Source organism: Pelodiscus sinensis, chromosome 6 (genome assembly GCF_049634645.1).
Source record: "Pelodiscus sinensis isolate JC-2024 chromosome 6, ASM4963464v1, whole genome shotgun sequence".
Lineage (NCBI taxonomy): Eukaryota > Metazoa > Chordata > Testudines > Trionychidae > Pelodiscus > Pelodiscus sinensis.
The window spans coordinates 10,782,340-10,804,313 of record NC_134716.1 but is presented as its reverse complement, the minus strand read 5'-3'; the positions used below and the strand labels follow the sequence as shown (position 1 = coordinate 10,804,313).

Here is a 21,974-nt window from a genome sequence, read left to right as displayed (position 1 = left end):
ACAGTCCGGTATTTGAGGGTTCTGTCCGGGGGGGGGGGGGAGGGGGAATTAAGAAAATACTGGACATATAAAATGTCCAGTATTTTCTAATTAGGTTAGATTAGTTTTATTATTATTAGGAGTATCAGTACTTAAGTTGCGAACTGCCTGGTTGGTCGGCATATTCACGCTTTGTGAGCGTGTCTACCAGCCAGGCAGTACGCAACTACACGAGAGGGGCGGGGCTGGGGCAGGAGAGAATCCCCAGGGCCAGACTCGCTGGTGCTTCGCCGGGACCGTGCACAGGAGGGGGAGCGCCCCGGGATCTGCGTGCACCTAGGTCCATCCCGCTCCCCGCTGGCTGATTCTCTCTCCCAGCTCCCCTCCCCTGGCCAGTCCCGCTTCCCCTGCTTACCTCCAGCCACTTCCCCCCCCACCGCCAGACCTGCTTCCTGCCAGCCGGTTCCCGCCCCCCAACATCCTCCCAGCCAGCCCTGCTCTCCTCCCGGCCGGTGTCCCTCTTCCCCCCCCCCCCCCCTCCAATCTGAGATCAAGTGCATCCGGTATTTTTTTTAAGCCACCTGGTAACCCTACCATGTGCCAGTGTAACAAGCTGTGAAGTGAAAAGCGTATTTGCTGTTTCTTACTCCATCACCCACTTCATAACATATTTTGTTCACTGCACAGAAGACAAATGAAGTTTAAGACAGCAGTAGAGCTTATCAGTATCAGTAATACCCATTATGGATTCAGCCCTTTAACAAATAGATCAGAATTAGTTCTTAAACTAAGTGTCTGATTCCCAGACGTGAGGAAGAGATTTGTGTAAGTTTGAAAGCTTGTTGGTCTTACCAACAAACATTGGTCCAGTAAAAGATATTACTTCACCCATCTTCTCTCTCCAATTTATTTGCTGTAGAGTTGGGATAAATAAATTTCAGCCTCTAGGCTATTTGCAAACTGTTGATTTTGGATAAAATTTCTAAAGTGCCTAAATGATTTAGAAGCTGAAGCTTCTTTTTCAAAAGTGAGCTAGGCACTTAGGTTTCTATGCGTCTTTTGAAAATGAGATTGAGACGTTTGAAAATTTTACTCTTAACTCCTTGCTGTTGGTTATTTGTGGGGACATTGAAGTTTATATGGCATTGCTTCTGCTCACTTACTGGAAGAATTACATTTTTTGAGGAAAATATTGAAAAATATTTTGTCCGTGTGACACTTTGAACAAGTAAAGATTTTTGTTAAACTTCTCTTATTCAATTTTTTTCACTGAGCCTTAGTTGCTCTGTACGTATATGTGAAAAATGAACAATATAAACTTACGAATCATTTGGTTTTGAAAATATTCATGAATCAAGTGATACCTGTTGAGCCATCTGTAGCTAATAGTACTATGGAGAGTTTGTAAGATGAACTGTAGTATCAAATTATATTATCTGGCAGACTGGAAAAGTGGTTTAATAGCTGCAATATATTTGAAAAGCTCTCATTTGTATAAAAAGCCACTCTTCGTATCAGACAATTCCTTTGGGTATGCTGTTAGGGCAACATAACTGTCAATTCATCTTTTCTCAGTCTGCAAAATGTTACTACTTAAAAATGAATCATAAACTCGCCGATAAGCTGAAATGCTAAAGAGACCATGATGTCGTAAAAAATAAAACCTGGTTACTCTGTGAAGTTACTGTTTCACAGTTGGAACTGATCTAGGTCAGCAGAGCATTGATAAATGCCTGTGTTTGTGAAGTACCAGTAGAGCTGTGATAGTCAGTTATCCTTGGTAAGTAATGCCACTTATCAACAGTAATTGTGTGGGTTTGTTTGGTTTTTAAACAACAATGTATGTCCCATTATTTTCTCTTGGGGTTTAGGCTCCTTGGACACTCCTGACATTTTTACCCCAACTAACTTTTTTAACTTTTTTAATTTCTAAACTCAAAACTTTCATTTGTCTGGGCAATAGTAGCTGCCTGACCCGAATGGCTCCCAGTCAAAGGAACTAATCAGGCATCCACCACAGAGGAAGTTGGTTTTGTTAAAGTCAGACCAGGGACACTGACCAATCAGGACTCAGGTTAGGTAAGAATTCTGTCTACTGTAGCACTCCATCATCTGTATGACATTCACCTGTGGACTAGCTAGTTTACTAAGATGTAAGGGATACCCCCAAAACATCTAATATTGAACATTTAACCCTCCTTTTAAGGCAGAACCCAAGATCTGGATACCTTGGGTGAAATCCTGTCCTGTTGACATCAGTGGAAGTTTAACTCCTGACTTTGGTGGTACCAGGGTTTCACTCCATGCATCTTGGTGAAATTTGGTTCTGAAAACAGACCATGGCTGACTTTTACTGTAACTAAAATCTTGGAGTCGGGCACCCGCAGAGCTTTATGGTTTAAATCTCATCTATTTCATAGAAATACCTTTTGAAAGAATGTTTAAACACCGCAGCTCATGATTTAATGAGTCCGCTGAACCTACTCTCTCTTCTCCTGGCATTGTGGATCGCTGCTGTTCTCAAGGGATTCAGTAGCTAGGAACTTGTAAAGAATCTCAGATGATATCTTTATTATATATTTATACTGATAACTGGAAATCCTAGTGGGACTAGAATAATTTTAATGTATTGAGGCTATTGAAAAATACTTCATTTTTCCCAAAAAAAGCATAATCAGTAGGGAGTTATAATAAAATAAAGGGCTTTCTAGCATTTCATGAAGTGAAGAGTAAGTCCAGTGTTTTTCTTGCATTTAAAAAATGCAATGAGGGAAAAGGATTGCTGTGGTGTTAGTTTCAGTGCACTGTTGCTCAGATTTACCTTGAGAGGTAGCAGCAGGTATTTTGTATATACAAGCAAAATATTCTAGTAACTGTGTACATTTTTTGTGAGGCAAGTTATCAGCATGAAGTGGATGCCAAATTTAGCGTCGGTAAAGCATAGAATACAGATTAGGACATGCAGCATTTATTGTACAGAGTGCAAAGGATTTATTTCCTTATCTTAGTAAATCCATGGTATTGTTCTATGTTCTTACAGCCCCAAAGCTTCAAACCTTACTCCTCCACTCCATGCACATCCTCATTTCGAATAAATCTCAAAGGAATTTCATCTCTCCAGGTCGCTGGGGAAAAAAACTTTTCATCAGCGCATTAAAAATAGAGGTGGGGAAAAATAAATGGAAAACTTAGTTGCCAAAGATAAGCAGTTGCCAGTGGTTAAAAGAACTTTTAGAATGAGAGGGAAGTTTCCAGGAACTCGCATCCGTCACACAGGTTTAGTGTACATCAGAGTTGTGCAGGAGATGGTGACAGTCACTGCCAAAGCAACAAACATAATGGTGATGTCATCAGCACTGCCCACAAGAGGTGGTTATATTGCTAGTGGGGCCTCACAGTTAGTCCTCGGCCCACACCCGACTCCTCCCCATCAGGGATTTTGCCATCCATTTTTAGATTGGTTATTTGGATTGAACACTCATAGGAGCCTTCAATCTCAGGAAGGGTTTGGGAACAGATTTATGGGAACTAGACAGGCTTAAAGACACGCGTATTGTGAAGGAGTGGCTATGTACTTCTCTGATAATTGTGACTTTTACTGTTTGGTTGGCCTTTCAGGATAGTCAAAGTTAATCTTATTCAAAAGTAGTAGTATTAGGAGATTCTGAGATCGAAGGCCTGTTATCTCCTTACTCTTTTATTCCCTTTCCTTTGGGTTGGAGAAAGATACCAGAAGATAAATAGGCTTATGGACTGGAGCTCACTCTAGTAACTGGTAGAAGTATGGGAAATATAAAATAAGTTGACAAGATTTTGGATGCAGCTACTCTGTAAATATTACCACATGCAGAGATCTAGTTACAACATGGTTGAAATCCAGTTCAGTCTTGCACACTTTTAAACTCTATTCCTTCACTGAACTACTTCCCTGTAGTTACTGAAGACTGTAGAAAGGCACGGGAAAACTGTAAATTAAGTCTCTGTTCACAGCACAAAACTAACCTGTGATTTTTTGTTTTTGTTTTTTGTAACCCTATCTCGGAATCGTCTGTCATTTTATGCTGGGGTTTCTAAAATGTAAAAATTTATATTCAAACTTGCACTTGCACTATCAGAGGACTGCCATTTTGTAGCAAGGATTTTGCATATAGTGTTGGAGTGTAGATTAGGGTTGTAAGTGAGTAGACCGCTACCCATTAAGCATATCTTTATCGGGTAGTTGAGTCACTACTTGACTATTTACTCCCCCCCACTTTTGCTTCCTCCAGGGCAGCAATCAGGGAGGAGAGCAGGAGCCGGTGCTGGGGGGAGCCGACTTAAAAGCCGGTTCCCCCCAACATGATCTCTGCAGAGGCACAGCAGAGGATCTGGTGTGATCTAGGAATCAGCTGTCCTGGCTTACACCTGGTCCCAGAAGCTGTGCCATTTCTAAGGTTCCCGGCTGCACCTCTGCCTTTAAAATGTAGCAAGAGCTGCGGGTGGCTCTTGCTACTTTTTAAAGGCAGGGGCGAAGCAGAGATAGCAAGCACCTCGCTTATCAACTAATCAAGTAGTTGATGGAAATTCCACAAGCTCGGTTTGCTGATGAATAGAAATTTAACATCCCTAGTGTAGAGGAGGTCTTTGTATGGCAATCTAATCTAGCATGGACAAGGAAGGGTGGATTCTTCACTATAAATGGAACATGGTGAGAAAATGGCAATCCGTATTAAGAAGTACAATGTGGGTGTCGTGTTGCTGCAAGTTAGAGCTTTTGTCATTGATACATTTTAATATATGCAAATTTGCATGGAATTTGGGCCTTTTGTTTGAGCCAATCCCAAATCAACTGTGGAGAATTGGTTGTTTTTACATCCTTTGTTTATAATAGTGATCTCCAAGTTGAATGGGTTTTTGGAGTAGACTCTTTCTGGACTAGGCACGTGTAACTGAAAGTACCCCAAAAGAACAAGTTACTATGGAGAGCTACAGGATTGGCTAGCCTGCCTCCTTTTTTAAAACCCAGAGGGGTGCTTAGCTCACATCCTGTCTTCTCTTGAGTACACGTTAATTGCAGGAGATTCTCTGACTTCCACCTCAGCTCACATGTGCTAGAGTTTTGCCCTAATACAGGATGATTTTTTGCCCCAAGAGTTTTCTTGGTGTTGATAAGGAGAGTGTTTGCACCACTGAAAAACTGCTACAAAGTCTTCAGTTACAGAATAAATCCTCCATCGCTAAGTGATTACCAGTGCTATGATAAAGCAAATGTGAAAAGTAAATGAGCCACAGACAAGAATACAAAATGTTAATTCCTTAACCCAGATTCTTCCCCTTCTCCCTACTTAATATGTTGCTGATCCCTTAACTGTAAATGGGAGTTTCCCAGAAAGACTGGCACAGTGCTGTTTTGCTGAGCAATCATCTTGTCAGCAGTTGATACCTGACACTGTGCTGTGTCAGCTTTGGGGTTTATATGATCAGCACAGGAAGACAGCTCAGCCTCTTGTGACAATAGATGCATATTGGTACTCATCAGAAAATGCATAATGTACAGCCAGGAAAAATTTAAGGAGGTGGCAGCTCTTAAGTAGGTTTTCAGAGTCATATCGCTTCAGTTGGGTAATGAAATTTTTACCTCCTTTGCTACAGATGTATTTGGTGCTTCGCTCATCTTTCTTGGTGCTTCACTCATCTCTCTTCTCTAAAGTACTTTCTCTAGACGTTTAGCTTAAGGAAGTTAACTAACGTCTAATTTACTAGTCGAATAGTCGATGGAATTTCCATCAGCTACTTGACTAGTCGATAGGCACTTCCGTATTCCTCCTTTGAAATGTAGAAGAGCCCCCACTAGGGCCGTGTCCAGACTCAGGGTTTTTTTCGGGAAAAGTAGCCTTTTCCCGAAAAAACTTCCCCTGCGTCCAGACTCAAGCTGCGTTCTTTCGAAATTATTTCGAAAGAACGCGGCTTTTCTTTTGATGGCGGTAAACCTCATTTCACGAGGAAGAACGCCTTCTTTCGAAAGCTCCTCTTTCGAAAGAAGGCGTTCTTCAATGTAAAGAGGCCGTCTTCGAAAGAGAGCATCCAGACTCGCTGGGTGCTCTCTTTCGAAAAAGCGGATTTCTCTTTCGAAAGATCCGCCTGCAGTCTAGACGCGATCTTTCGAAAGAGGCTCTTTCGAAAGAAGCCTGCAGTCTAGACATAGCCTAGGAGTTCTGGGAAGGCTCAGCTATATGGGCTCAGCACCCAGGAAATCAATCCCCACAAGGGACCAAATAAATCTGTCTTACCCACGTACAAGTTGTGCACAGAGAAATCTCATAGGGTCAGTCCTCTTTATCAGTGGAAGTGAGATATGCATGGTGGTTGCTCCCATCCCTCAGTTAACAATTATTTACTCTGGGTTTGATAATAATCAAAAGTTTTTATTAAGTTTAAAAAGTAGGAATTAAGTGGTTGCAAGTGAAAACAGTCAGAACAAAGTAAGTTACTAAGTTAAAACACAAACACCAGCAAAGTCTATTTATTGTATTGAGGAACTTGTTACATGCAAATTCTTTCTCAATAGCTGACCTTACCTCAGGTAAAACGCTTCATTAGCATTGATCTTTACTCTGGCTTGAGTCTAGTGTGTGTGTGTGTGTGTGTGTGTGTGTGTGTGTGTGTGTGTGTGTGTGTGTGTGTGTCCCCTCTCTATGTGTGTCTCCCCTCTCTTAGGACAGTTGAGGAAGTTTCAAAGGCCAACTGAAGACAAAACTGATTGCCTTCTATTTCTTAAATAGACTTCCTCCCCCACGCTACGTCTACACTGACATGATTTTCTGAAAATGCTTTTAACGGAAAAGTTTTCCGTTAAAAGCATTTTCAGAAAAATCGCGTCTAGATTGGCAGGATGCTTTTCCGCAAAAGCACTTTTTGCAGAAAAGCGTCCGTGGCCAATCTAGACGCAGTTTTCCGCAAAAAAGCCCCGATCGCCATTTTCGCAATCGGGGCTTTTTTGCGGGAAACAGTACTGTGCTGTCTACACTGGCCCTCTTGCGCAAATGATTTGTGCACGAGGGCTTTTGCCCGAATGGGAGCAGCACAGTATTTCCGCAAGAACACTGACGATCTTACATGAGATTGTTAGTGTTCTTGCGGAAATTCAAGCGGCCAGTGTAGACAGCTGGCAAGTTTTTCCGCAAAATCATTTGATTTTGCGGAAAAATGTGCCAGTCTAGACACAGCCCCAGAGTGGAACCCACTGTTTAGCACTCCTCATCCCTAGGGAAAAACACCAAGTTCAAGATGGAATCTAGTACTAGGAGGCAGGACCAACCAAAGTCTGGGCTTTCAGGAAGAATAAAACCTTTTACAGATCTTTGGTTTGATACTGAACCATTTAGATCCTAAAGTATTCCTAATGGCCCTCATTAGCACATTCAGAATTCAAACCAGATTCACACTTCATATGTCTAACTTCTTATGCAAGAATGATACATTCACAAAAATAGGATATACAGATTTGGCAGGGTGTAACTTTAAAATCGATGTGTTATATGATGCATTTTGCATAAAGCCTATTATTTGTATTCATAAGCCAATTTTCATAAGGCATGAAGGGAGTGTGGGAGCACTTGGCATAATTGCAAAAGCAAGAAACACTTAACTTTACACACACAGAGAGTTGTGTTCCCTTCTGCGTGTGTGTGTGTGTGTGTGTAGTTGTGTTCCCTTGTTCTGATTGATTTTATAGTTATCAACATGTATTTCTCACAATCATAATAAAGCTGATACTTTCTTATATATCCCTAATTGCACTGGGCATACTTCTGAGGTTCCCATCACTGTAATATTGCTGGGTATTCCTACCTAAATTTATCCTTGTGCAAGAGGCATTCCTCATGCTCTCAAGTCAAAGGATCCGGACCCAGGTTCAACTATGGGGCAAACATTTGCAGGAAGAAGTGTATCTTGCAACATGTCTAAAAGAACTCGTTAGAAGTAGGGATGTAAAATCCCATTTAATTGGTTAGCCAGTTAAACAGCACGGTTATTTGATTAAAGGGGACAGGCAGGAAGGCTGGAGCAGGAAGGCTGGAGCGGGAAGGCTGGAGCGGGAAGGCTGGCCACAGGTTAACCGGAGCCAGTAAGCATCACCTGTATTCATCAGGGACATTTGGCTAGGAGCTCCAGGCTGGGAGCACAGCTTTTCCAGTGAAAGAAGTCAGTTCCCACACTGGAAAAGCTCTGCTCCAAGTCTGCCCTGCCCTGAGCTCTTAGCCAAATGTCCCTGATTAATACAGAGACCATTCTTTGATGCACAGCCCAAGGGGGCAGCTGTTGAGGTAAACAGGCCTCAAGGTTTATAAAGAAACAGGATCCTTAAATGGTCTCAGTAGCCAGCCAGCTCAGAACGTGAAGCACTAGTAAGACCTGCCACAGCTCTGTCATAGTTAGTAGATGGGCTACAGAGGGCTTTACCATATAGGTGGCTTCAGTGATCAGCCCAGTTGCAGTGGATTAGAAGCAGTCTAGCCCGGAACTGACAAGCAAATAGATCCAGTGGTTAGAGCTGCAACTGATAGATGCTGCAGTCTTCAGTCTGGCTGTGAGCAGGAAATCACACATCCAGCCACTATACCTAGCTAGGCCTGTGGAAGCAGACACAAATCTAGCGGGAACGTTAAACCATCCACTTCCCTTCGCAGTAACAGAGAAAACAGTGCTTCACAGCTCAGGTGCACAGGCAGAAAGATACAGCTCCAGTCCTTTCCCTCCTTCCTCCCCCAAATCATCCACCAGAAGCACAAGCAATTCTTATAAGGCTGACACTGCAGTAACGGATGCACAATATACCATCTCCTCTCCCTCAGTGCAGCAGGGTTGTTTTACACAGTGAATCCATCTGTTAGTCCAACCAAGCTGCATAGCCCAGACATCAGCTCCCTCAACCACTATGAAGAGTCGTGTACTTCATTGATGAAAGCAAATATGCATGGAGCTAAGAGGGACAGGAAATACCTCCCCCGCCCAGGTTGTATTATCTGCCTCAAAACCCTGACAGTTTGGCCACATTAGACGTGCATAGGGTGACCGTTTTGGTCAGGACAATCCCTTCTTAAAGCCCTGGCCTGACTGGTGTTGGTTTTTTTTTTTCCAAAAGGCAGTATTAGTCCCACTTGCACTTGCCAACTGATCAAGTTAGCAAGCGCAAATGGAACAAATGCCCATTTTTGTCAGAAAAGTGTAGTGTGGTGTGAAGCAACGTGGGAGGGGGCCAAGCTGAGTTGCAGTGGGGAGGGGAGGCAGCGTTGCAGCACGGGGCGGGCGGGGGGAGGGCGCAGCAGGATTCTAGCAACCTGCAGACAGCCTCCGGAGGGGCATCCCTGAGGGGTCTAGCTACAGGTGTATTGTAGTGTTTCCTGTAAAAGGCCATCAGATTCAGGATCTTCCATATCCCCACTGGGAGTTTGTTCCATAATCAGATCCCCTTGTCCAAGAGTGTTTCTATCCCAGCTCTAAACAGGTTTCATTCTGGGTGTTTTGATCTACATTGCCCCAGAGGAGGGCAGCTGTCAGGGTGTGTCTAAACTACACCCCTCTGCTGACAGAGGGATGTAGCTGAGGCACATCGCTATTGCAAATAGACAGGGATTGGTCGACAAGGAAAGCCTTTTCCGACCGATTCTGTAAACCTTGTTGCACGAGGCATAAGGGATCAGTTGGAAAAGGCTTTCCTTGTCAACTGATCCCCGTCTAGATTGCCACATTTTGCCTGCAAACTGCCGCGTCGGCAAAAAGTGGCAGCCACTTCTATTCAAACGAAGCGCAGGATATTTAAATCCCCGCTTCATTTGCAATAGCGATGTGCCTAATCTACATCCCTCTGTCGGCAGAGGGGTGTAGTTTAGACACACTCTCAGAGTTTTATAGGTCAAAAATTCAGCTTTTCATGTAAAATCCGTTAATTGCTTTAAAGATGACTAATGTACCTTAACTAACTTGCTGTAGTTGGATACCATTCAACTATTACTAGATGGGAGAAAACACAACTGCAAAGCTCATAATTGAGTTGGAATTTGAATCTAATCAATCTGATCATTGCCATTGTCTCTTTGGTTCTTACTCTGTTCAGGTTTTGTACTCCCCTCATTGCTATAATGCAGAGCTACTCAACTTTGGAAGTCCGGGGGGGGGGGGGGGGGGCATAATGATACTCTCAGCACTTCCGGAGGGCCACAACTTAAGTGTGGTTGCATATACATGCAAATATATGCAAATAGCTTCTTTCATATTAATGGGCATGAATAAAAAGATTAAGGCAAAACTACACAACACTCAGGCCCCATTTAAGTCAGTTCTGCTGATATTAATAAAATGCAGTGTTTACCCGATTTCTACCCATATGACAGCACTTTTCATGAGCAATGACAGTCCAGGAATTTAACTACTAAAACACATAGCAACAAAAGACCATTACATTGACTCGTCATTGTGGAGCGTGTTCCCAGTGGAGGCCATGCCATGTTCAAAGGATCCTACCTGCGGGTTCCGTGTTGAGCCCCACATAAACCCAAACCGCACCATGGGCTGCAAAGAAACGGGCTGCATGTGGCCTACGGGCCGCACGTTGAGTAGCCCTGCTATGATATCTGAGTTCCTTCCCGGAATGTGTTAAGTTAGAAGCAAATTTAGGTCTATTAAGGAAACCAAGAGTTTCTAATAACTGTATTTCTGCTGTCACTAATAGTTTAATTCTATTTATAGGGGGAACACGTCAGCACCTAATGTTTAAACTGTGCACACACACAGTTCTGTCAGGAATGTACGTTGCAGTGGGAGCTGACCCAATCATAATACATGTAACGTGTAAGGATCTTAACAACAAAAGAAATAACATTGGAAAGATATTAAACAAACCATACTGTTTAAATGTAAATGTATTATTAGAACTTGGAGACGTAGCAAAATACAAGAACCGGTGGGGAGAGGGAGGAGGGACATTTTAAAAAGAAAGTTTTCAACTTCAGCATGAAATAATTTTCTGTGATTAAAAACAGTAATATGTGTGGTACTAAGGGAACATCAAAGTTTTCAGCGTGTTACATATACATTACAGACTCCGATGCAGACTAACTCGACTACCCCTCTAAAATCTGGTTTGTAAACGGCTTCATGCAACATGCCAGCTGTCCACTCTGTGCCTCAGATGACCTCTTGTGGTGAGCCCTAGTGTTTGCATAAACATGGCTACTGCTGTAGAAAAATTCAGAATAGCTTAAAAAAATTAAAGGGGCACTTAGGTGCCAAAGAAATTTGTACAAGTAAAAATTACTTTGAAAATTCCCAGTATAAGTTCAGGTATGTTTAATGCCTTACATAAAAAGACTTACTTGGCTAAATGCTTCCGCTTGCACATATATGGATATACATACATCTTCAAACTTGCCCAGCGATTTTACGTACCTACATTTTTGAATGTCTGAGTAGAGGTATCTCTAAAGTGACCATATTCTCGTAGATGCTCAGGTCCATTTAAGGTGTTTCAAGTTGGCACTTCAAGCTCATTAGTCATTTAAAAAAAATCTTGGCCCTAGTAGTCTACATTTGTTTCAAATCAACTAATATTAATGACTTTACCTTTTTATTGGGTTTTTTGGATCACTTTCTTTCAATAGCCATAAGAAATCAATTTGTATAGTCCAGCTGACAACAAATAGTCAAATCCAGCCTAAAAAGCCTCAGGTGGGAGGGGATATGTGAACTGAAAATATTTTCTCCTCCTTCCATCTCTCCCCAAATCTGAATTCCTTTAATCATAATCTGCTTTTTCCTTGACCCTTGTCCAATGTGTAACACAGTATTATAGTCTATGCCAATGGCTCAACTACTGCAAAGGTCAGACTCTGCAAGACCCCTGTCATCAACAATATTTTATGCCCCCATTCCAGCCAAGTCAGACGTTGAGCTTATGAAAGTGTGCTAAGGCCATTATTTAACTGTTGTAAGATGATGATAGACACAAAAACTTCCTGTTTGTATCAGGTTTTTGGCAAGAGTGAGGCGCGGGGACTGTCATTTTATTTTATGAAGCGGGAAAAATATTTAAATTTTCTCGGCAACAGCTGGACCTTATTCATGCATCAGCTTCCCGTATCTTCTAGTTTAGAAACCAGTCAAAATCCTGACCATTGTCATTTGATAATCTCCTGGTTTTGTTCAACATGTTTTCCTATAAGTAAACAGTTTATTTTTTTACCTTTAGGAAAAAATGAATTTGGTTATTCACTCACTAAATTCAGCCATTGGATTAATGGTGAATTAAATACTTTCCTCTAGATCTTTCAGAGATTGTAAATGCATGTTGTTAAATTGTTTCAGTCCAAGATTTTTGTTTTCCAAGGAAAGTAGATTTAATGCACCAACCCTGAAGAATTCCTTTTAATAAATAATGTATATATGTGAAGTACAGGGTTTTGTGCTCCTTAATTTCAAAAACTATTTTAATTGAAATCCCATATGGTTCACTTCCATGTCCATTCAATCTTTTCCTTCTCTTGTAGGAATGTCTCAGTCAGTCAGTCAGTCAAGATGGATGATGAAAGTAGCCCTTTACAATCAGGACTAAGATCCTCAAATTTATTTCAAGTGGCTACTAAACAGTCATGGTTAATAACAGCATTGGTGCTGGAAGTGAAACTACAACTTAGAGATGAGAAAAATCAATCTTGTTCTTTGCATCTTATTTTCTTTTTTTTCCTCTCAATATTTTTTCTGGGTTTGGGCTGTTGGTATGAGATGTTTCAAGGGGGCATTTGGTGATTTTTTTTCAAGCAGTAGAGGTCAGGGAGCCACAGACAACATGTGCATATGGCTACTATTTAAATCATCAGGCTGCTGTAGAGTTTCATCCAACTCTCAGCAAAGGGAAAGACTGTGTATGTGCTGTGTTTTTCCTAGACCTCATGTGCTGCTAACAAACTAGTAACGGTTCTCTAGCAATTTAAATTGTCACTTGCCAGTCTTCTTCGGGGGGAAACAAGAACTGGAGCTCTGCTGTACGTCGAAGGAAAAGAGCAATGTAGTTACCAAGTTGGCACAGCAAACTATGCCGTGTAGTTGCCCAACAAAAGCTTAGTACTAAAAATCTACAGAGGGCGCAAAGATTTTGCTGCACTGGAAGGCTCTGCGTTTGCCTCACTCTTCCAGTCCCTCCATGCCTTGCCCAGGGGTCCGTGGACGCTGTTGGCTCCCCTGGTTAGATCATTTCCTCTCCTTACTGTGGTTCTGCTCTGAATTCTCTTACAATACGTACATACCCTTTTATGATGGAATGGATATGATGAGCCTTTTCTGATTTCATTGTAATTCTTGCAGATCACTTTTGCCGCTTGCATACGATAGCAGCATAGAATTTTAAAAAATAGCTGGTGAGAACTGCAGCAGAATGTACAGCACAAGGTATCTATGTCAGAGCACAGCTGTGCTTTCAACAAAACACAGCTGCATTGATGTGCAGTAGTGTCAGGCTCACTCAGGACCACACTTGTCAGTCCATGCTCATCCAGCAATTCCTACCACAGTCTGCTTGCTCATAGGAACTCCCTGAAGGTACCTCTATACTTGCACCCTACTTCGAACTAGGGATACAAATGTAGGCGATCAAAATGGTATATGAAGCAGGGATTTAAATATCCCGCACTTCATTAGCATAATCTTGCCCGCGCGCTGTTTAGGAACTCAGCTGTTTTGAGCCAGGAAGTGCGCTCCGGGCTGCGTTAGTTCGAATCAAACCCTGTGGTTCGAACTAATGTTACTCCTCATTTTTTGAAATTTTTTGAAATCATTTTTTGAGGAGTAATGTTAATTCGAAGCAAGGGGCTTGATTCGAACTAATGCGGCTCAGAGTGCACTTCCTGGTTTGAAACAGCTGAGTTACAAAACACAGCGCAGGCGAGATTATGCTAACGAAGCGCAGGATATTTAAATCCCCGCTTCATTTACTATTTTGGTTGCCTACATTTACATCCCTAGTTCAAACTAGGATGCAAGTGTAGACGTACCCTGACAGTGGCAGAAACTGTTGGCATGATGTGATGGCATTTACTACTAGGTAAAACCCTTTTGTCCTACAACAAAGCCGCTGTTCCTGCACATGTTTATCAGAGGAGGGATTTCAAACCTGGGACTCGCTTTCCCTTTGATTTGCTGGAGCCCGAGTTTGTTGACTTTCTAGGTATTTTGCAAGGGAATATCTATTTCCCTAGGCATTTTCTGAGGGAGTCGGTGCTGGGAGAGGCAGAGCTCTCGTTCTGATGAGTTGAGGAGAGCTGGAATTGGGTCGGTTAGAACTTGGCCTTTTTAAAAATATCTTCATGGAGTTTGACTGGCACATTTTAGAAACTGAAATAAAAACTAAGTGAAAAGACCAGCAAAATTCCCAATCAAAGCTTTAAGCTCAATGTAATAAAGATTTGTTCTTGAGCTGAAGATTTGGGGTGATACCATAAGCATTTGGGGGCAAAATCAGGGAGCATTATATCTGGCTAGAAACAAAAGAAAAGTTATTCTTCATATATTTGCAGAAGCATTAACTCTATTCACTATTACTTTTTGTAGATAATAGTATTCAATTTATAATGGGCCATCTGAATTTAGTATTAATGGGAAAAGGCACTATGCTATAAATAAATGCTAACATAATTGGGTGCTTAGATCTTCATGCTACACTCAAGAGAATTGCAGCATTAGGAGACTTACTGATATCCAAGGCATGAAAAACACATGGCTGTCTAGTGGCTAATTAACTACATTCCAAGTAACTAGAGCTAACCGTTTTCCCTATGGAGAAGTTAATCAAACCTAGCTATTTAGCGTTCATCACACAGTATGGATGCTGTCCCTGTTCCTGTGTTTCACCATGCTTTGACTCCTATAGATATTCATAATCATCAAATAGAGTGCACAGTTGGTCTGTGCGCTGGATTCCTTACAGAAATCCTTGCTCCTTATAAATCCTCCAAACAGTTGAGCTAAGTCAAGATAATCGGTTTTGAAATGGGAACTAAAGGAGCCTGGTGTTGTGGGATTTTCGACAGAGGGGCCTGAATACTAGAACCCTGTTGCCCTCTCTGTACGCCAGAGTCCGACTGTGTGACATGCCCGGCTAGTCTCTGTGCCTCAGGCCATGCATTCACTATGCGGAAGATGAATGCTGCTGCAGTCAATCTTCCAGAGTTTGGTTTAGCGGGTCTAGTAAAGACCCACTAAATAGAACTTAGCAGTTGCCCTGTCGGCTAGGGATGTCTACATGTAGACTACATGAGTAACCGATAAGCCATCCTGTCGACTACACGCATCCTCCCACCCCGCCTCTGTATCAGAGGGAGCCAGTGCCCATGGGGAGCCAGTTTTAAGCCAACTCCCCACAAGCACTGGATCCACCTGCTGCCTACCCCTGCAGCCTGATAAAGAGGCATCAGCAGGAAGGGTGAGGGGAGAAGGCAGGAGCTGATATACACCAGCCAACACATAAGCCAACTCTCCATGCATACTGGCTCTGCTGACCCACCTCTCCCCCGTGCTGCCTCCTATAGGGGGGGTAAAAGCCAACTCCCCCCAGCACCAGCTCTGTGATGCCACCTGTACTCGCCGCTCCGCCACACACACACACACACACACTCTCTCTCTCTCTCTCTCTCTCTCTCTCTGCTTCGTCTATCAGAATCAGTAGCGCAGGAGAGGCTGCTGCAAATCAGCCTCTGTCCACAAGGAGCCGGCCACCCACAGATGAGGCAGCAGGCAACCAGTCTGCATGTGGAGCTGGTTATTAAACCAGTTTCCCTCACAAACCGGCTCCAGTGTGCCGCCCCGCATTACTGCCTCTGATACAGAGGCAGCAGCGTGGAATGGCAGGGAGCTCCCGGGGAGTGGAGCCAGAGTTCACTGGCTGCTGGCCCTGCCCTGAGGGACTATCAAATAGTCGTGTAACCACGAAAATTTGATGGTTACATGATTATTCAGTTGTACGCTATCTAACATATCTATCGTCAGCAGCCGGTACTCCTGCTCTTGCGAGAAGTAAGGGTAGTCAACGGGAGCAGGGAAATTCAAATTAAAGTACGTCAACTCCAGCTGTGTAATTTATGTAGCTCAAATTGCATATCTTAATTCCACCTTCCCCTATAGTGTAGAGCTGGCCTGAGTCTTTCAGTGATGTTTGAAGGGGAGGTGCCTGGTAAACAGCAGTGTCTGAAAGTTCATTTAAAATTTAAATGATGCTGTTGCAGAACTATGTTGCCCCTTGAGTTGATATGTCCCCTCACAATAGGGGCACACTACTAGGGACCATAATGATGGCTGCAGCAGAAAAACCTAAACTAAATAGAATTGACAAGGCAAGATGTGGAAGCTTATACTGTCATTGCCTGTGCTAAACCTGTCTGTACACAAGGACTTTATTTTTCCATTGATGTCAATCCAGCAAATCTCAAGAGCATTAAAATCCCCTCATTTTCTCTCAGATTTTTCCACAACAGAGCTCCCTCCGCTATGTATATATTGGAAACAACTTTATCAGAATGCCTAACTTCACTGCCCCAATTACAATAATAGCTACTTGATTTCATCCCTGCGCTTAAATGCAGAATTTTGTTCTGAGCTTTACCCACTCTCAGTTCTGCAAGTGATGGGGGGGTGGGGCAGAGGAGTGGGAGGGGGAAAAGTGTTTTAATCAGTGCAAGATTCTTTGGCAATCATGCTACTGAAGCCTTAGGAGCTTCTGAATTTCTGCTGAATAGAGTTCTAAGAGAGAAAATAAAGCCCTTCAAAGACTACCTTTCAGTGCATAGAGGGCATGTTTAGTACTTTCCATTACGTAATGTGCCTGTAATGGATTAGCAAGACCCAAACAAATTCTTTTCCTTGAGAATTACTCCCTGCATCGTGTCCCTCTTTCTACTTCTTCATTCACAATGCTAGCAGAAGGGTAGTCTTTGTTGTTGTGGTTAGCTTGAGATGGACATTGCTTCATTTGTCTCCTGGGAGCAAGATTTAATCAAAGGCCTTTAGCTGAGGAGGAAGAATGCGCCTCATTATCACCTTTTACTGGAAACATTTGCCAAGGAGGGAATATTTAGAGGACAGCATGTGTGACGCCTCTTCTGGTATGAAGTTCTGCCAGAAAAAAATTTCAGACTTTGAGAGAAACCTCTGCTATCAGTGAACAAACCCTTGCCAGGAGTATATTGATTGTTGCAAAATAGAATGAAATATTGCTGGGTTTGGTCAGATTGTGTATACAGCCTTTTATGTGATTGGTGCATTGATCTTTAATTTTTCTTTCTCACTAGGTGCTTTTATAATCTGCTGGACCCCAGGACTAGTCTTGTTGCTCCTTGATGTTTGCTGTCCTCAATGTAACGTCCTGGCCTATGAAAAATTCTTCCTGCTACTTGCTGAATTCAACTCTGCCATGAATCCCATTATCTACTCCTACCGGGACAAGGAAATGAGTGCTACCTTCAAACAGATCCTCTGCTGTCAGCGCAGCGAGAGTGCCAATGGCCCCACCGAGGGCTCTGACCGCTCTGCCTCATCGCTTAATCACACCATCTTGGCTGGAGTGCACAGTAATGATCATTCTGTGGTTTAAAACAGAACTGAAAGATCCAAAAGGACCAGAGAGCATTTTTATTGATGGCTGAACAATAACAGGCTACGAAACCACGTACAAAGAGGGCTGGGCACAAGTAAAGTAACCAACTCACAAGACAGGCTTAAATACTAATGGACTGTAGTACTCTTGTTTCCAGAAAACCCACCCACGCACAACACCAGCCTTGTATGCAGAACTGGCCACACTATAGCGTTCATCCTTTCTTCTACTTTCTGAAAGTAGAAAACAGATTCCTTGCGAAGGAATTCTTAAGTAGCCCTTGGGAAGTTGTATTTAGGCAACACTAATTAGACTTGGTCAGAATATGCTTTGTCTTGGTGCCAATTGGAATCAACTCTGATTAATTAAGCTTATACCAGCTTCACTGCATTTACATGTAGACACTTAGTCATCTTTTTTAAAAAAATGCATTTCATTTAATAAACACTTAATATTTATCACCATCTGCATGCTTGTGATGGACATTATCTGTGCAGGGAGAAAAAACATGCTGTAGTCTGTATTCTTAGCTACACCAAACCAAAACTATGCATCTATTACAGACAACAGGAAAGTGATGGAAATTCTGACTCTTGCTACCTTTTTTCTATTGGTATTAGAGAACACGCATGTTCCGTGTGTTTGCAAATTGTTTTAATTACGGAAAAGCTGATCTTTGTAAAGTCCCGCAGGAAAGTAGAAAACCATAGATTGTAGAGCAGTATTCGTTTAGATGATAAAATAAACAGTACTCTAGTCATAAGGTATTTAACTTTTCTTTTTTGAAGTGTGGTATTGAAATATGTAACATACACAAGGAGTCCCAAGTTTATGCATAGTCAGCTCCTTAAAGTAAGGTGTGTCTTTAATGCTCTAAAAGAGCTACAGCTGTGAGGCTAAGCTGAAACACAATAGTGTTTGGTAAGATGTATTTATGGCATTGGAGGTTTTTCCTCATTCACTGGGATTCAAAGGGATTTTAATGCATAATACAGTGTACTTGTTAAACTTTTTAAAAAAATTTTGCACTGAGATGTTTTTGAGGGTAGCTATTAAATTATTTACCCTTCAACTCATAAACAGTAGTTACTTGGAGCTAAGGTACAATATTATTTTTTAAGGAGATCAAATATATAATAATTTGTCAAACAATTGAAATCTCCATTATGACAAGCCAGCCTAGTATTTGGACATCTAATATATGGCTACTTCAAGAGGAGAAACCACCCGTCCCAAGTATAAGCGCCTATGAATTATTACATACTCATGTAACTCAATTGTCTGCCATCAAACAAATTTTAGTGAAGAAGGGAACTTTGTATTAAAGAACTTGGGACATTGGTATTCCAAATTACTTGTTTGTGTGTGCGCTCATGCGGGCATAACAATGTAATGGACCACAACTAAAGTTCATGATAGGCTATTTTCCATGTTGTTAGATGCCTAAATAATAACTTGTTTGAGGCTTATTGATCAGTCTAATTCTCTCGAATGTTAGGTAGCAGGTGTTGGAAGACTGTCATGAGGCTATTGTGTTGAGGTGGCTAGAGGGTGGAGATTAAAGAAGGATGCCTGAAAAGGGGAGTTTAGCTCTAAGGAGGCAAAGTATAAAGTTGCCAAAGAGTGTGAAATCAATAGGAGTTTTGTCATTGAATTCAGTGGAGCTAGGATTTTCACATCTATTGTTCAGCAGGTGTGTAAGGGCTACGTGAAAGTGGGGAAATGGGAGCAAGCAGGTGGGCTTAGAGAGAGCTTCCGGGAGTCATGTGTCATTTAAACAAGAGACTGATATTTATACTCGCTTTGTACAAAACACACACAGCTATATTTGTTCATACTTTATTGAAGCCGAGAATAAAAGAATTCATGGTCTTTTTCACACATGTAACTACAATAAGAACCAGAAGATGGGCTGTTTGAACTTAAAAAAAAAAAACAAAAAAAACTCCACACTAAGCCACTAATAAAGTTTTCTCAATGAGTGTACAATGTTTGGTGTGCATACTTCAGTGCTCAGACAACAAGGGGGATTTCCCAAAGAGGGGAATGGAGTTGGGGAGAAAGTATCTGTTTTTCTGTCCTTCCAGATCTGCTTTTCCTTCTGCTGGTTGCTTCAGCGAGGAGGTATAGATGACAGAGGGCACTGCACTTTCCAGTGTCTCCTGCAGCAGAATGGGAGCTACTACAATATCTGGGTTTAATGCAGGTTGCATTTCCCTAAACCGGGACCCTCTGGTCCAACAACATCCGTGGTCCAGCAGGACCATGGATGTGGAGGTCTGGTAGTGCCACTGGGGGCCCGCCAGCACCACCGCCGGGAGACTGGTGGCATGGCTGGAGAGCCACAGGGCCAGCAGTGGCTGGAGAGTCCCGGCCAGGCCAGCAGCATCTGGGCCCAAGCCCGGCAGTAGCAGCAGCCAGAGCCTGGTGGCAGAGAGGCCAGGGCCTAGGCAAGAAGGAGTCGACAACAAGAAGGGACAGCGGGCTGGCAACCTGATGGCAGGGGACCTCCTTTGGTCTGGCAAATTCACTGGTCAGGTCCCAAGGGTGCCCACCCAGGAAGGCCCAACCTTTAGTGGTTTTCCTCCTTCCCTGCAGGTATTTTCTGATGTCATGGGAGGGAGTCAGTAGGGTGACAAAGTCAAAGGACAAGAGAAGTCATCAGCCAATTGGTGGAACCGCCAATTCTAGTCCCAGAATGTGATTGAGTAGACAGGTGCCTATAGGCCAGATATAACAAAAGAGTTTTCATCCCCCCAAATATTTAAAATATGGGTGTCTGAAAGTTTCGGGAGGAGAGTATGGGAAGGATTGGAGCAGAAAGAATCATTTGCAAAAGACAAGGGTTAACAAGCTTAATGTGCGTGATGGGTGTTGCATGGTGCTTCTGTTTCTCTCATTGCTGGTACAGTAGACAAAAGTCCCTGCCTACATTCTACTCCAGAGTAACACTAGCCAGTGCTAGAAGCTAGAATTTTTGAACTTGCAACAGCAATTACATCTCGTGCATCAAAGAGCTTAATCCAAGAACATTTGTCACACAGGCGGTTTTTCATTACTTGAAGATGAACTGCACAGGTTTGCTCAAAGTTAACAGAGTGCAAAACTTATTTATATGATTGCACTAAAGGAATTAAGCATGTGGCTATTACAAAATGTAATTGGTGCTGTATGTTAATATAATTATCACTATCCTTGAGAAATCTGAGTTGCCAATTGCATAGTTTTTCTGGAAGCTAATGTAATTACGGCTGCCATGAGCAAAGGAAATGAAAACAAGAATTTGGACTAGAATGATTCTTTCAACCTCCTGTCTATAATGGTTCTCATGTTACTTATTTTGGCAGAGAATCCTAGCAATCTGTCATTTAGATTTCTCAGTATCTTTAGAGGGTTGTATAATTGTCTCCAGTATTCAATTCTTTTAAAACAATTTATTTTTTCTACAAATCCTATAAAAGCATTGGGGAGACTTTTTAAAATTCCAAAGTTTCTCCCAACTTCATTAACATACTTGTATGTCTCGCCTAAGCAAATATTACCCGAGTTCAAATGCAGAGGTGTTTGTGCACACAGCTGTAAACATGGGAGGAGTTTAGTAAAATGCAATGCTGGAGGAGGTCATTTGTATGTCATTAATCAAAATGTTCCCCCCTTCATTGATTTGGCAACAGCACTAGTGTTAAGAGTTCTCTGTGGAAAAATAGAAAGAGTTAGGGAATTCTTGGGGTGGGGGCGGTGCCACAAATGTCTTTGTAAGCTAAAATATGGAACATTCACTGACCGTTTAGTTTCCTTACCTCTGTTGTGTTCCATCTTCTCTCTTTTTACTGATGAAGGCGGGGAAAAATTTGAAGCTATTAGCTGTACAAATTTACATTAAAATACAAAATCTATTCTATATTGTGGGAACAAAAAACAGGACTATGTAGCACTTTAAAGACTAACAAGATGGTTTATTAGGTGATGAGCTTTCGTGGGCCAGACCCACTTCCTCAGATCAAATAGTGGAAGAAAATTGTCACAACAATTTTGTGACAATTTTCTTCCACTATTTGATCTAAGGAAGTGGGTCTGGCCCACGAAAGCTCATCACCTAATAAACCATCTTGTTAGTCTTCAAAGTGCTACATAGTCCTGTTTTTTGTTCCTGCTACACCAGACTAACCCGGCTACATTTCTATCTCTATTCTATATTGTGTTTGAACTGCAGCATCTCTCTTGTTGTGAGCCCAGCCTCTTAATCCAGGATCTATAACATCTATTGAAGAGCTCAGATTCTGTAATAACTAGAGATGTGCCCAAACTGAAAACCCATATCAGAGCGTAATGAAGTTTGGAAGAGCTGGACTTTACCACTCGCTCTTATCGCTAAATC

General features: G+C 42.2%; 1 protein-coding gene across 5 annotated transcripts in view; it reads left to right on the top strand.

Moving 5' to 3' along the window:
• LPAR1 (lysophosphatidic acid receptor 1) overlaps nt 1–19,579 on the top strand; it is a 101,589-nt gene extending 82,010 nt beyond the window's left edge. For all 5 annotated transcript variants that reach the window (XM_075931438.1, XM_075931439.1, XM_006117990.4 and 2 more), the window contains one exon: nt 17,292–19,579. In XM_075931438.1, the coding sequence (XP_075787553.1) occupies nt 17,292–17,593 (302 nt within the window). In that variant the 3' untranslated portion in view covers nt 17,594–19,579. The remainder of the gene's footprint in view (nt 1–17,291) is intronic.
• Nucleotides 19,580–21,974: the final 2,395 nt, after the last annotated feature.